At 45.6% G+C, this 15,848-nt stretch overlaps 1 protein-coding gene across 1 annotated transcript in view; it reads right to left on the bottom strand.

Annotated features, from left to right (window-relative positions):
- Positions 1-13,411: 13,411 nt before the first annotated feature.
- Positions 13,412-15,848, bottom strand: part of LOC134965072 (sulfotransferase 2B1-like) — a 159,948-nt gene continuing 157,511 nt past the window's right edge. The window contains exon 7 of the mRNA XM_063941635.1: positions 13,412-13,565. Coding sequence (XP_063797705.1) covers positions 13,450-13,565 — 116 coding nt within the window. The 3' untranslated portion in view covers positions 13,412-13,449. The remainder of the gene's footprint in view (positions 13,566-15,848) is intronic.

The raw sequence follows: 15,848 nt of genomic DNA, 5'->3' as shown, positions 1-15,848 counted from the left end.
CCAGCACATACAGACAAAGATATGAATGAATACCCGGGTTGGAGATTGCAAACGGATGGTGGCAGTTAGAAAAAACAGAGACCCGTTTTTCATTTCAAATTCCTCTCATTACCGGTTAGCGTCCCCTCCTGTGGCATCGACTCCCCTACCTATGCGTTTCAATCCTCTAGGGATCTTTATCAAGGTGTAGAGGGTAGCCTGTAAAGTGTGCAATATATACCCTTAATAATTGCTCCATGTAATCTGGTTTGTTTCCTTAATTGCATGATAAGATAAAACAATCCTTATTATACATAAACATCCTTATGCATAATTCAGCGTTTCGGTTATACATTATCTCCGTCCTCTCCCAAGATGTCTCTCAAGATGTCTTCTGTTCAAGATGGTGATTGGCGCATATCTGCTCTATTCACCGGAAGTTGTCATCGAGCGCCTCACAGTAATATTCCTCCCGCTTAGTTACTCTCCATACTGGATGTGGCTGTTCTATTTTGTGCATCCTCCAATCTCATCCCGCCAACCACAATCAAGATGGTGGAGCCGGTCCTTCCAGTAAGGGTGTTGTCATGGATACCCGCTTCCCTCATAATCTCCGCATACCTTATGTATTAATTCATTTCTTTTACACAAGTGCAAAAGAAAAAAAGGGGCATTTAGCAGAATCAGTTACGCATAAAAAGCACAGTACATGCCAACATAAAATGAATCCATTAAAATTGAATTGTCTTAAAGTGACTTATGCTTCATTTAAATTAACGGACAAAAATATATAAAACCATGTTCAATCATCCCTCAAAAGGATTTTATAAGGGTTCAACCATGCTGACAATACATATAAAAATATACATACATTCGTATAATACTTCCATTTCTAAAAGAGTCCTATGTGCTAAAACAGACATGCATAGTTCCTAAACCTTAAGTGTTACAAACACCACTGTAACTCAAAATCGCTGTTTAATCCTATAGGCATTAATGTTTTATAGTTGAAAATCAAATTCATTTTGCTAGGGAACTCAGGATATCTTTAGCTCTTTCTGTATTCTTTACTAGTTTCAATCCATACATTTTTTTTTTACCTCATGTAGTGAGCAATTATGATTTTTTTTTAAATGAGATTATAATGCATGAGTCTCAAGACCTTTTTTTTAATATTCGTACAGTGATCTCCTATTTGTACCTTTTAATGGTCTTGTGGTGAGATTGATATAAAATTTGTTAAATGTGCATTCTATTGCATAGATCACGTTAGCTCTATTGCATGTGATGAATTCTTTCATTTTATGTTCATGACCATTAATATTCAACTTATCACATTTGGAAGTGCCGAACCCCTTAATATTCCTACAGCCAATACAGGAACTGCATCGATAAAATCCTTCTGATCTATTATCTGAAATATGATAGTTGTCACGGCCGCCCATTGATAAAAGAGTTGCCTTACTCCCAGTTTTTAAGGCTCAAAAGCAGGGTCGGCTTTACCATTAGGCAGGTTTAGGCAGCTGCCTATGGGCGGGGGATCTGAAGGGGCAGCCCGCAGCTGCCCCCTGGCATCAGCGGAACTAGAGTCACACTGACTCATTACAGTTATAGAAGGTCACAGGTCCTAAAGAAAAAGAAGGAGGCGGTCCGTCTGGAGAGGAGTAGGGGGAGCACGAATACTCCACTTCCCTACCATGCTTCTCTATACTGGATCTGTTCCCCAGGGATAGAAATACAGTGGTGAGTGGTCAGACGGGAGCCCCTCTGGATTTCATCCCCCTGCCACACTGGCCCGTCCTCCCCTGAAGGCGATGCGCGATGTCCTCTCTTCCCGCCTCCTTCTTCAGTCCTCCCTCCTGTTCTGCAGTCTGCAAAGCTGCGCACAGGCACATCTTAATCTACGGACCCCCTTAGTCACACATGCCTGCTTCTGCCAAACATGCTTTCACCCCCGCATGCTCTGTATTATTATTATTATTATTACATTTTATTTATAAGGCGCCACATGTGTTTCGCAGCGCCGTACAAAGGACAGTACAGGGGACAAAACATTGCATTACAGTAAATAAATAACAGAAATAGAGTACAGGCAAAAGAGCACCACACATTCTCAAGACATAATACAGCTAAGATGTAAGTATCGAGGGAGTGATCATCGTACTACTAGAGGCTGGTGGCCATAGATGGAGGTGAGCCTTTACTAGCAGCATAAAGATGGTCGTTGAGTAGGGGAGAGCTGTGAGTGAAATGTGTTGAGACGAGGGCTTAGATAACAAGAGGAAAGAGGGCCCTGCTCTGAAGAGCTAACAATCTAATGGGGAGGGGCGACAGGCAGGTGGCAAGAGGTGCAGGCAAGTGGGAGGTAGCCTGATGGCAGTATGCAAGCAAAGCTGAGATGTTCACGGCATGAGGCAGGGGGGTGGAGGCGCGGCTTCAGCACTGGGTTATGCATCGGGAGGGTATCTAGTCACGTCAAGGTGGTCGGTGCCAGAGCACTGAGCCACCCTACTCCCCAGTGGTCTCGGCACCATCCCTCCTGCAGCAGCCTCCCAGACACAGGTCGTCGACTCCTCCGATTACTCTGTCCTGTGACAGTTACAATGGGGCTGCATAGTCACTGGAGCTCGGATCCTCCTGCTACCGGCCTCCTCTTCAGGGGCTGTGTCTGGATCCACAGGACTGCCATGTTGACATTCAAATGCAACTGTAGCTCACTCCAAAGTTGACTGGACATGGCGTGGTGAGTGACTGGAGAGCCCTGTGCCCTCCTGCCCCACCTCCCCATGTGCGGCCCCTGTACCCTTTGCCTCTGTGTGTGTGCCCCCCCCTACTCCCCTTGACCATGGTGTGTTACCCCCTGTGCCTCCCTGCCCCTGTGTGTGTGACACCTTGTGTCTGCTGCTTTTGTGGCCCTGTGCCCCCTATCCCCCCCCCCTTGTGGGACACACTGTGCACCCTCTGTGTTTGTCGCCGTGTACCGACCCCAGGGGTGAGTGTGTTTATGATCTGTGGGAGGGGTTAAATTGGCATTTTTGTAGTATTTTTTTCCCCGCCCTTCCTCTCCCCACTTGTGTCCTATGTCCCTGGCTCCCAGTCAGCATCCGCCAGTTCCTCTGTCCCCTGGTCACAGCCAGTCACAGTCCATCACCCCACATCCTTTGCCTCCCCAGTCAGGGCTCATCAGCCCAAAGCCTCTGCCTTACAGTTTCAGCCCGACACCCATGATCAGGAATGTGCTCACCTCTATCCCCGGGGACCTCTGCCTCACGGCCGCAGCCTGTACCCACACACCTTCTGCCACTGCTCACAATATCTGTCCACAGGTTGCTGCCAGTTGCCCTATGCATCTGCCACTGGTCACAGTTCATCGCCCCCTGACCTCAGTACCCCCGTCGCAGTCCATCGCCCCACGGATGCCCCATCTGTCCACGAGCCTGTTGCCACATTGCCTTTTAGATATATTTCTATGTGCATCTGGCATTTATGGTGTGGTTTTGTGTGGATCTGTTTTTTTGTTTGTGTATTTTCTAGTGATGAGCGGGTTCGGTCCCTCGGAATCCGAACCCCCCCCGAACTTCACCCATTTTACACGGTCCCGAGGCAGACTCAGATCCTCCCACCTTGCTCGGTTAACCCGAGCGCGCCCGAACGTCATCATCCCGCTGTCGGATTCTCGCAAGATTCATATTCTATATAAGGAGCCGCACGTCGCCGCCATTTTCACTCGTGCATTGGAGATGATAGGGAGAGGACGTGTGCAGCGTTCTCTCAGTTGTGTTCAGTGTGCTGCAAATATCTGTGCTCAGTGTGCTGAAAATATCTACGTTTTCTGCCTGAAAAACGCTCCATATCTGACTATCTGTGCTGCATTGTAGTATATAGTAGGAACACAGTGCAGAATTTTGCTGACCAGTGACCACCAGTATTATATCAGTACGGTACAGTAGTCCACTGCTCTACCTACCTCTGTGTCGTCAGGTATACTATCCATCCATACCTGTGGTGCATTTAAGTTTTGCGCAGTATATATATAGTAGGAGGACAGTGCATAATTTTGCTAACCACCAGTAAATAATATATAGCAGTACGGTACAGTAGTCCACTGCTCTACCTACCTGTGTGTCGTCAAGTATACTATCCATCCATACCTGTGGTGCATTTAAGTTTTGCGCAGTATATATATAGTAGGAGGACAGAGCATAATTTTGCTGACCACCAGTATATAATATATAGTAGTACGGTACAGTAGTCCACTGCTCTACCTACCTCTGTGTCATCAAGTATACTACAAAAGTTCAGTAAAATTACCCAAAAATAAAAATTAAAAGCGTCTGATGAGAAGCGTAAACTTGCCAATATGCCATTTACGACACGGAGTGGCAAGGAACGGCTGAGGCCCTGGCCTATGTTCATGGCTAGTGGTTCAGATTCACATGAGAATGGAAGCACTCATCCTCTCGCTAGAAAACTGCAGTGCCACTCCTAGATGGGCCAGGTGTTTGTGTCGGCCACTTGTGTTGCTTAGCTTAGTCACACAGCTACCTCATTGCACCTCTTTTTTTTCTTTGCATAATGTGCTGTTTGGGGACTATTTTTGAAGTGCCATCCTGTCTGACACTGCAGTGCCACTCCTAGATGGGCCAGGTGTTTGTGTCAGCCACTTGGGTCGCTTAGCTTAGCCATCCAGCGACCTTGGTGCACATCTTTTTTTCTTTGCATCATGTGCTGTTTGGGGACTATTTTTTGAAGTGCCATCCTGTCTGACACTGCAGTACCACTCCTAGATGGGCCAGGTGTTTGTGTCGGCCACTTGGGTCGCTTAGCTTAGTCATCCAGCGACCTCGGTGCAAATTTTAGGACTAAAAATAATATTGTGAGGTGTGAGGTGTTCAGAATAGACTGGAAATGAATGGAAATTATGGTTATTGAGGTTAATAATACTATGGGATCAAAACGACCCCCAAATTCTATGATTTAAGCTGTTTTTGAGGGTTTTTTGTAAAAAAAACACCCGAATCCAAAACACACCCGAATTCGACAAAACATTTTCAGGGAGGTTTTGCCAAAACGCGTCCGAATCAAAAACACGGCCGCGGAACCGAATCCAAAACCAAAACACAAAACCCGAAAAATTTCCGGTGCACATCACTAGTATTTTCTGTTGGGTGTGGTATGTTATGCCGGCGGTCAGGCTCCCGGCGTCCAGCATACCGGTGCCGGAATCCCGACCGCCGGCATACCGACAGCTGGTCAAGCGCAAATGAGCCCCTTGCAGGCACAGTGGCGCGCTACGCACGCTATCTATTCTCCCTCCAGGGGGGTCGTGGACCCCCAAAAAGGAGAAAAGCTGTCGGTATGCCGGCGGTCGGGATTCCGGCGCCGGTATGCTGGTCGTTGGAAGCCCGGCCGCCGGCAAACTGAAGACCACCCTTTTCTGTTGATCTGGATTTTTTCAGTGTATTTTTGTGGATGTAACTCTTTTCTGTGTATTTTTATGTGGATCTGGCTTTTTATATGGTTTTGGTGGATATGACTTTGTTTTGGTCTATTGTGTGGATCTGGCAACGTGGATCTGGCTTTTTTCATGACTTTATGTGGATCAGACATTTTTGGTGTATTTTTTAGAGATGAGCGCCTGAAATTTTTCGGGTTTTGTGTTTTGGTTTTGGGTTCGGTTCCGCGGCCGTGTTTTGGGTTCGAACGCGTTTTGGCAAAACCTCACCGAATTATTTTTGTCGGATTCGGGTGTGTTTTGGATTCGGGTGTTTTTTTCCAAAAACACTAAAAAACAGCTTAAATCATAGAATTTGGGGGTCATTTTGATCCCAAAGTATTATTAACCTCAAAAACCATAATTTACACTCATTTTCAGTCTATTCTGAATACCTCACACCTCACAATATTATTTTTAGTCCTAAAATTTGCACCGAGGTCGCTGTGTGAGTAAGATAAGCGACCCTAGTGGCCGACACAAACACCGGGCCCATCTAGGAGTGGCACTGCAGTGTCACGCAGGATGTCCCTTCCAAAAAACCCTCCCCAAACAGCACATGACGCAAAGAAAAAAAGAGGCGCAATGAGGTAGCTGTGTGAGTAAGATTAGCGACCCTAGTGGCCGACACAAACACCGGGCCCATCTAGGAGTGGCATTTTTGTTCTCCATATTTTAATAGGCACAACTAAAAGGCACCTCAGGTAAACAATGGAGATGGATGGATTGGATACTAGTATACAATTATGGACGGGCTGCCGAGTGCCGACACAGAGGTAGCCACAGCCGTGAACTACCGCACTGTACTGTGTCTGCTGCTAATATATAGACTGGTTGATAAAGAGATAGTATACTCGTAACTAGTATGTATGTATAAAGAAAGAAAAAAAAACCACGGTTAGGTGGTATATACAATTATGGACGGGCTGCCGAGTGCCGACACAGAGGTAGCCACAGCCGTGAACTACCGCACTGTACTGTGTCTGCTGCTAATATATAGACTGGTTGATAAAGAGATAGTATACTCGTAACTAGTATGTATGTATAAAGAAAGAAAAAAAAAACCACGGTTAGGTCACTGGTATATACAATTATGGACGGGCTGCCGAGTGCCGACACAGAGGTAGCCACAGCCGTGAACTACCGCACTGTACTGTGTCTGCTGCTAATATATAGACTGGTTGATAAAGAGATAGTATACTCGTAACTAGTATGTATGTATAAAGAAAGAAAAAAAAACCACGGTTAGGTCACTGGTATATACAATTATGGACGGGCTGCCGAGTGCCGACACAGAGGTAGCCACAGCCGTGAACTACCGCACTGTACTGTGTCTGCTGCTAATATATAGACTGGTTGATAAAGAGATAGTATACTCGTAACTAGTATGTATGTATAAAGAAAGAAAAAAAAACCACGGTTAGGTGGTATATACAATTATGGACGGGCTGCCGAGTGCCGACACAGAGGTAGCCACAGCCGTGAACTACCGCACTGTACTGTGTCTGCTGCTAATATATAGACTGGTTGATAAAGAGATAGTATACTCGTAACTAGTATGTATGTATAAAGAAAGAAAAAAAAACCACGGTTAGGTCACTGGTATATACAATTATGGACGGGCTGCCGAGTGCCGACACAGAGGTAGCCACAGCCGTGAACTACCGCACTGTACACTGGTTGATAAAGAGATAGTAGTATACTCGTAACAACTAGTATGACTGACTATGACGGTATAAAGAATGAAAAAAAAACCACGGTTAGGTGGTATATATTATAATACAATTATGGATGGACGGACTGCCTGCCGAGTGCCGACACAGAGGTAGCCACAGCCGTGAACTACCGCACTGTACACTGGTTGATAAAGAGATAGTAGTATACTCGTAACAACTAGTATGACTGACTATGACGGTATAAAGAATGAAAAAAAAACCACGGTTAGGTGGTATATATTATAATACAATTATGGATGGACGGACTGCCTGCCGAGTGCCGACACAGAGGTAGCCACAGCCGTGAACTACCGCACTGTACACTGGTTGATAAAGAGATAGTAGTATACTCGTAACAACTAGTATGACTGACTATGACGGTATAAAGAATGAAAAAAAAACCACGGTTAGGTGGTATATATTATAATACAATTATGGATGGACGGACTGCCTGCCGACTGCCGACACAGAGGTAGCCACAGCCGTGAACTACCGCACTGTACACTGGTTGATAAAGAGATAGTAGTATACTCGTAACAACTAGTATGACACTATGACGGTATAAAGAATGAAAAAAAAACCACGGTTAGGTGGTATATATTATAATACAATTATGGATGGACGGACTGCCTGCCGACTGCCGACACAGAGGTAGCCACAGCCGTGAACTACCGCACTGTACACTGGTTGATAAAGAGATAGTAGTATACTCGTAACAACTAGTATGACACTATGACGGTATAAAGAATGGAAAAAAAAACCACGGTTAGGTGGTATATATTATAATAATACAATTATGGATGGACGGACTGCCTGCCGACTGCCGACACAGAGGTAGCCACAGCCGTGAACTACCGCACTGTACACTGGTTGATAAAGAGATAGTAGTATACTCGTAACAACTAGTATGACTATGACGACGGTATAAAGAAAGAAAAAAAAATACCACGGTTAGGTGGTATATAATTATACAATTATGGATGGACGGACTGCCTGCCGAGTGCCGACTGCCGACACAGAGGTAGCCACAGCCGTGAACTACCGCACTGTACTGTGTCTGCTGCTAATATAGACTGGTTGATAAAGAGATAGTATACAACAATATACTACTATACTGGTGGTCAGGCACTGGTCACCACTAGTCACACTGGCAGTGGCACTCCTGCAGCAAAAGTGTGCACTGTTTAATTTTAAATTAATATAATATTATGTACTCCTGGCTCCTGCTATAACAACCTGCAGTGCTCCCCAGTCTCCCCCACAATTATTATAAGCTTTTATACATTGATGTGCAGCACACTGGGCTGAGCTGAGTGCACACAGACTGAGTCACACTGTGTGACTGCTGTGTATCGTTTTTTTCAGGCAGAGAACGGATATAGCAGAGAACGGATATATTAAATAAAAGTTAACTTAACAACAACTGCACTGGTCACTGTGGTAAACTCTGTCTGCACAATCTCTCTCTCTCTCTCTCTCTTCTAATCTATTCTAATGGAGAGGACGCCAGCCACGTCCTCTCCCTATCAATCTCAATGCACGTGTGAAAATGGCGGCGACGCGCGGCTCCTTATATAGAATCCGAGTCTCGCGAGAATCCGACAGCGTCATGATGACGTTCGGGCGCGCTCGGGTTAACCGAGCAAGGCGGGAAGATCCGAGTCGCTCGGACCCGTGAAAAAAAAAGTGAAGTTCGTGCGGGTTCGGATTCAAAGAAACCGAACCCGCTCATCTCTAGTATTTTTATGTGGAAATTACTTTTTTAAGATTTATTTTTATATGGATCTAGCTTTTTTTCAATGTGGTTTTGTGTGAATCTGTCGTTTTCAATATATTTTTATGAGGATCTGGCTTTTTTCAATGTATTACTGTATGTGGATCAGGCGTTTTCAGTGTATCTTTATGTGGATCTTGCTTTTTCAATTTGCTTATGGGTCTGGCATTTTCAATGTATTTTTGTTTGGATCTGGCTTTTTTAATGTGAGCCAGAATTTCAAATAATCCACCATCCACTCCGGGTTTGGGGATGCCCATTCTTGAGCACTGGTGACTTAGTAGCCATGCTTGAGCACAGGTGACTTTGTACCTCACTTTGATTTAGCTATCTGGACTCAAGCATGGATATCCTTGGGGCCTGGACTGTAATGTCGGAGTTTGGGGGGCTCTGATGGGATCCGTGGAGACGGTGTTGTCAGTTCATCATTCATCTCTTCCAGTGGCTGCTTGCCCGTCGTGCTGTTCCAATTGCTCCCCTGCTTCCTTGTATCTCAGCTGTAGATTGTAAGCGTGCAAGCAAAGCTTTCCTACCCCTCTATTATTACCCAGTTTTGTTTTATTAGTGTTGTTTCCGATTGTAAAGCGTAACAGATTTTGCTGTGCTATTTAAAAAAAACCTGTTACTATATAAAATAATATTGTGTACAGAGACTTGTGGTGCTATTTGTTACCTGTGCACTGTTTTTAGTTACTGTAATGTTAAGTTCTGTGTACCCTGTATTGTTCTGGTGTGTGCCGTATGTACGGCTCTGCGAAACACTTGTAACGCCTTATAAAGAATATGTGATAATAATGATTTTATGGGAGGAACAGCAGGCTGAAGTTTTGCCTAGGGTGTCGAGAAACCTTACACCGGCCCTGATCAAAAGGATAACATCTGATCCGGTCCTGACATAAGCCCAGATGGGTACTATGCTATAGAAATGTATTGACTGTGGCTATGATCGTAATGATCTTTTTAACACTATGCAAAAGGTACTTGAAATGAATAGGGTAGTATGGATGGTGTAATGGTTAGCATTACTGCCTCACGGCACTGAGGTCATGGGTTAGCTTCCCACCATGGCTCTAACTGTGTGGAGTTTGTATATTTTCCCCATACTTGTGTGGGTTTCCTCCGAGTACTCCGGTTTCCTCCCACAATTCAAAAACATACTGGTAGATTATTTGGTTTCCAACAAAAATTGACCCTAGTGTGAATGTGTCTGTGTGTACATGTGATAGGAACAGGGGTGTATCTTCCTATTGGCCAGGATGGCACTTGCCAGGGGCGCCAGCCAAAGGGGGGGCACCACCTGGCAGTGCCTACTACAGCGCCAGGGAGTAGAATGACATAGTAGTTCTCACTGAGTACATCCCTTAGCAGTGCTCATCCACTGCCTGTCTCTCAGAAGCATATTGCACTCTGACACTCTCTGTGACTACAGTCACAATGATGGTGAATATAGCTGGGGAGCGGGGCACTTCCATGTATGGGGAGGGGCGAGGCACCTCCTCTTCCTCATCCGCTCCCCTTCTCATTGGTCCCACGTGGTCTGTCACTAAACACAAGCCACTACAATCAGCACCAGTCAGCAGTGCAGCCTGAGCATACCTGTACATTTTCTGCGGTACCGTAGCTGCACTGCATGGTCTATGCTGGCAGTCTGGATCACAGCTTACAAAGAGCAATGTATGGAGAGGTATCTAGACCAGTGACTGCCTGTCCAGCTGTGTTGAGACTACAAGTCCCAGCACACCTTGTCAACTGAATTTGCTGGGACATGTAGTGCCATCACATCTAGAGAGGGTTTTTAACTGTATGTATGTGTGCATATATCCCCTCGGTGTCCCTGTCCGCACCCTCCTTATAATTCCCCCTCAGTGTCCCTGCCCGCACCATCCCTGTAACTGCCCCCTCAGTGACCCTGCCCATACACTCCTGTAATTCCCTCTCAGTGTCCCTGCCCTCACCCTACCCATAATTCACCCTTAGTATCCCTGCCCGCACCCTCCCCTTAATTCCCTCTCAGTGTCCCTACCCGCACCCTAACCGTAATTCCCCCTCAGTGTCTCTGCCTGCACACTCCTCGCATTTACCCCTCAGTCTCCCTGCCTGTATCCTCCCCGTAATTCCATCTCAGTCTCCCTGTCCGCACCCTCCTTGTAATTCCTCCTCAGTGTCCCCGTCTGCACCACCCTGTAATTCTCTCTCAGTGTTCCTGACCTCAGCCTCCCTGTGACATCCCCCTCAGTGTCCCTGCACGCACACTCCTGTAATTCCCTCTCAGTGCCCCTTCCCACACCCTCCCTGTAATTGCCCCTCAGTGTCCTTGACCTCAGCCTCCCTGTAGCCCCTCCCTTTCATTTTCCCTACCCAAACCCTCCCTGTAATTCCCCCTTAGTTTCCCTGACCTCCATCCTCCTGTGACTCCCCCTCAGTGTCCTTGCCCACACTCTCCTGTAATTCAACCTCAGTGTCCCTGCCCACACCCTCCCTGTAATTGCCCCTCAGTGTCCCTTCCTGCACACTCCTGTAATTCCCCCTCAGTGTCCCTGCCCACTCCCTCCCTGTAATTGCCCCTCAGTGTCCCTGACCTCAGCCTTCCTGTAAGCCCTCCACCTCATTGTCCCTACCCGCACCCTACCTGTAATTCTCCCTCAGTGTCCCTGCCCACTCCCTCCCTGTAATTCTCCCTCAGTGTCCCTGACCTCAGCTTATCTGTAACCCCCCACCCCCCTCTGTGTCTCTGGGTGGGCGAGGTGGGGGTGGGCGAGGTGGGGGGCACCAGTTCCTTACTTTGCCAGGGGCGCTCAGACCCCTAGATACACCCCTGGATAGGAAATATAGATTGTAAGCTCCACTGGGGCAGGGACTGATGTGAATGGGCAAATATTCTCTGCAAAGTGTTGCAGAATATGTGTGCGCTATATAAATAACTGGTAATAAATAAATAAATAAATAAAATAAAATAAATAAATAAATAGGGAACACCTGCTAGTACAGAAGTGTAAGGAAAAAGACACCACATAGATCCCATGAGTAAATTTGTCAATATAACAATTAAAAAATTATGGCCTATGGTCAAATCGGATCCAGAACTTAAACTTAATGAAACTAGAATCATGCCATGTTACACTAGGGGGCGTAATCTGAGAGATATCCTTGTAAAGATAGACATTATTTATTTATTAATTACCAGTAAACTTCCTGGCTCATGGCTCATGCATATGGTCGGGACTTCGCTTACGAAGTACCAGTATTGGTAATTTTGGAAATTATGTGGGTCGAATATCGGCATCTTGCCTCGGGATTTTGGAACACACCCATTTAGAACAGGCACGGTTACTTCAGTGGCAGGTTTTTCTGTATTGGAGATTAAGGTCTTGGGCTGATGGAAAATTGGACAGTACAAATGTTACATTGGATATATCTTTTGTTGCTTATAGTGGTTTTATAGTTGTGTTTGTGCACTCTTGGTGGTATCCGCCTGCAAAGCCCATTGTTTGTTGTGTTTGGGCATTGTAGATTGGTGGCAATGAAATGTTGACCAAAAATCAGCCACACAATACATCATTAAAGTAATAATCATATTTGCATTCAATAAATAGTTAACAGATTTTCTTAGGGTGGCCAATACGGGGATCGGGATCGGCGGAATCCCGGGATTTAGGCCAAAAATTGTCCAGTATTCAATCCCGGGATTGGAAGCTCCAATCCCGGGGATTTTGGGATCAGGTGGTCCTTTTTTTTTTAAAAAGCTGGGCAGCGTTGGGCGTCCTCAGGAGGTTCAGACGCTGCCTGGCTCCCTCCTTCCCCTGTACTACATGACGCAAAGTCAGAGGTCACGCTGCGCAGCCAGTCGACTGCCAGAGGTCACACGGACCTCACCGGCTACCTGCTTCCTCTGCTCAGTGTGACGTGAAGTCAGAGGTCACGCTGCGCAGGCACCCACGGCACAGACCTTACCGAACTGGAGGAAGGGACCTACCCTCCCTCCCAGGTACTATGGTGGTCAGTTATATGTGCGTGGCGGGGACACAGGATAATAAGCAGTCCTTGGTATCACGGGAATCCTAGGATTGACCATTTTTCCATCCCGATACCCGGGATTGAAAAAAAATGGCCCATGATTGGCCACCCTAGTTTCCCTGCAAAATTATATGTTTCAGTATCTTTATTTACTTCAGAGTTTAAGTGATTTACACCCATGACTCCTGCTCCGATAGAAGGTACAGTATGTAACAAGCCATATGTATTTCTGGCATTTACGGAGGTTTCCCCGCATTTTTGCAATTAGTACATCTCGCCTTGAGTCATGTGATGTTTGGAGGTCTTTGCCTTGGCTATTAAGACAACAAACTCCCAGTATTCAGACCTATTGCTAAGACATTTGTTTTAATCAGGCAGATACTTACAGTACGATGTGATTGCAATGCAATATGATGTGTGATTAAAATATAACAGTTTTAATGTTAATACACATTTTATTTAGAATGACTCGATTATAGTTTCTCCCAATAAAAAGTTGTATTGATGTCTTTCATCTTCTCCTGATAAAGTTTGTCAAAAGACTCGCTCTGGGCTACGGTAAACAAATACTTCCAATCACCAGAGATTCCTGCAAGAAAGAGCGATAATATGTAGATCTGGAGCTCCATATGTCAGAATGAACGTACACATAAAAAAAAAACGTGTTCACCCTTTTGGATTGTGTAATTTATTACCACACCCCTTCCCCACCTGTATGCAGTGTATATTTAGGCTTAGGGTAAGCTAGGAACATTGGTGGTCATTCCGAGTTGATCGCTCGCTAGCAGTTTTTAGCAGCCGTGCAAACGCTATGCCGCCGCCCATAGCGTTTGCACGGCTGCTAAAAAATGGATTGCAGAGCGTCTACAACGTTTTTTTGTGCAGTTTCAGAGTAGCTCAAAACCTACTCAGCGCTTGCGATCACTTCAGACTGTTCAGTTCCTGTTTTAATGTCACAAACCCGCCCAGCGTTCGCCCAGCCACGCCTGCGTTTTTCCTGGCACGCCTTAGTTTTTCCAAACACTCCCTGAAAACGGTCAGTTGACACTCAGAAACGCCCACTTCATGTCAATCACACTGCTGCCACCAGTGCGACTGAAATGCCTCGCTAGACCCCGTGCAAAGCTACATTGTTCGTTGTGCTCGTACAATGCGTGTGCGCATTGCGCCGTCTACGCATGCACAGAACAGCCGTTTTTTAGCCTAATCACTGCACTGCGAACAACTGCAGCTAGCGATCAACTCGGAATGACCACCATTCTGCTGGACATACACCGCATGCAGGTGGTGGTGCTGGTGGGGGGGGGGGGGGAGATCATCAGTTACATAATCCAAAAGTGTGTAAACCTTTTTGTATCTATATGCATTATACATGGTCACTGCTAACCACATACATACTGTAATGTACATAACTTGCTCTTTTGAACTACACTATGTCACGTCAGACTTAATTGTTTTTATATTTATAAAACTTTCTTACTAGTGCTGTTATTTTTACTCCATTTTGAATAAATTCCTTTTGATATTGGAAGCTGCTTCAACATTACATAGGGAGCGCTTATATTACTTTATCGAGTATAACTATAGAGTAATCTTTTCTGCAAGAAAAAGTTTTCAGCAACGTAATTTTTACAAAACTTTGTCTGCAACTCTAAAACTTCCTAGGAACCCTACATAAAGCTACCTTGTGAAACTTATGTTCCAATCCTCTCCTTGTTGTACAGTATTTTGATATCATTATAGGGCCATACTTGCCTACTTTTCTGCCCCCTCCTCCGGGAGCAGGCAGCATTGTAGGCGCATGGGGGCATGGCTGGCGGCATGATGGGTGGTCCGTGGGCATGGTTAGTCAATGTGGGCTGTCCGGAGGCATGATTACTCGGAAGTGGGTAGTCTGGGGGGCGTGGTATCACGATTGCGTCATCGTGGCACTGCTCCCTGCTATACAGTGCCAAGAAAATAGGCACTGTATAGCGGGGGGTGGAGCTACAATGACGCGATTCAATCGCGTCATCAGATTCCATCAGACCACCCGCCTGTTTCTGCTGTGGGCGGACGAGGCGGGGTGCGGAGGTGCGGAGGGCCTGACAGGGAAAATAGGAAACTTGGCCACCTTTCCGGGGGGCCGGGAGGGTGACCCAATTTTCGGATGCCTCTCTGCTATTCTGGGAGGGTAGGCAAGTATGTATAGGGACAGATTCTTGTTAATAAGAAGCAGTACTCTTTTCAAATGGAAAGTACAGTAATAGACCTGCGGATGTTGGTAGCCAGTAGGCTAGAAGGATAAGGATACTCAAGCCTAGCATCATGTGAATCAATTATCACCTCTAGAAGGAATCCGGAACCCCCCAGAATGTATTATTTCAACATCCTTTGATTGTTATTTCTGGTATAAGATCATCTTCTATACTGATGAAATATGAATTTTATTACTTTTGCGCAACATACTCATTGGTAATATCTATTGCCATGTACAGTAATTTTCAGTAGATTTATTCTGTGAAAGATAATACTGTATGCTATTGTTCATTCTCTTATACTGTATATAGCTATTTACCATACCCGATTAGTGAAATTCTACATTAAAAAAATTACATATAGTTTATTGTAATGATTTACCATCAGTATGCAGTCACACAGTCAACAATGGGAATGCTATCATTCAGAATGTTACCACTGGCATGTCGATGTGTCAGACTCTCAACATTGTGTATGTTGATAGTGAGACTGTTGACACAGGATTATAGGGTTAACATTCAGTTGAAATTTGGGTTAGGGGTCGCCTGAGGCTGCAATTACAGTTCGTGTTAAGGGGGGTACTCACGGGAGAGATGTGTGCTGAGCGATCTTAACACAGACCGCTCAGCACACA

The sequence above is a fragment of the Pseudophryne corroboree genome, chromosome 10, assembly GCF_028390025.1.
Source record: "Pseudophryne corroboree isolate aPseCor3 chromosome 10, aPseCor3.hap2, whole genome shotgun sequence".
In the NCBI taxonomy this organism is placed as follows: domain Eukaryota; kingdom Metazoa; phylum Chordata; class Amphibia; order Anura; family Myobatrachidae; genus Pseudophryne; species Pseudophryne corroboree.
Note: the sequence above shows the minus strand (reverse complement) of the source record. Positions and strands in the feature narration are given on the sequence as shown.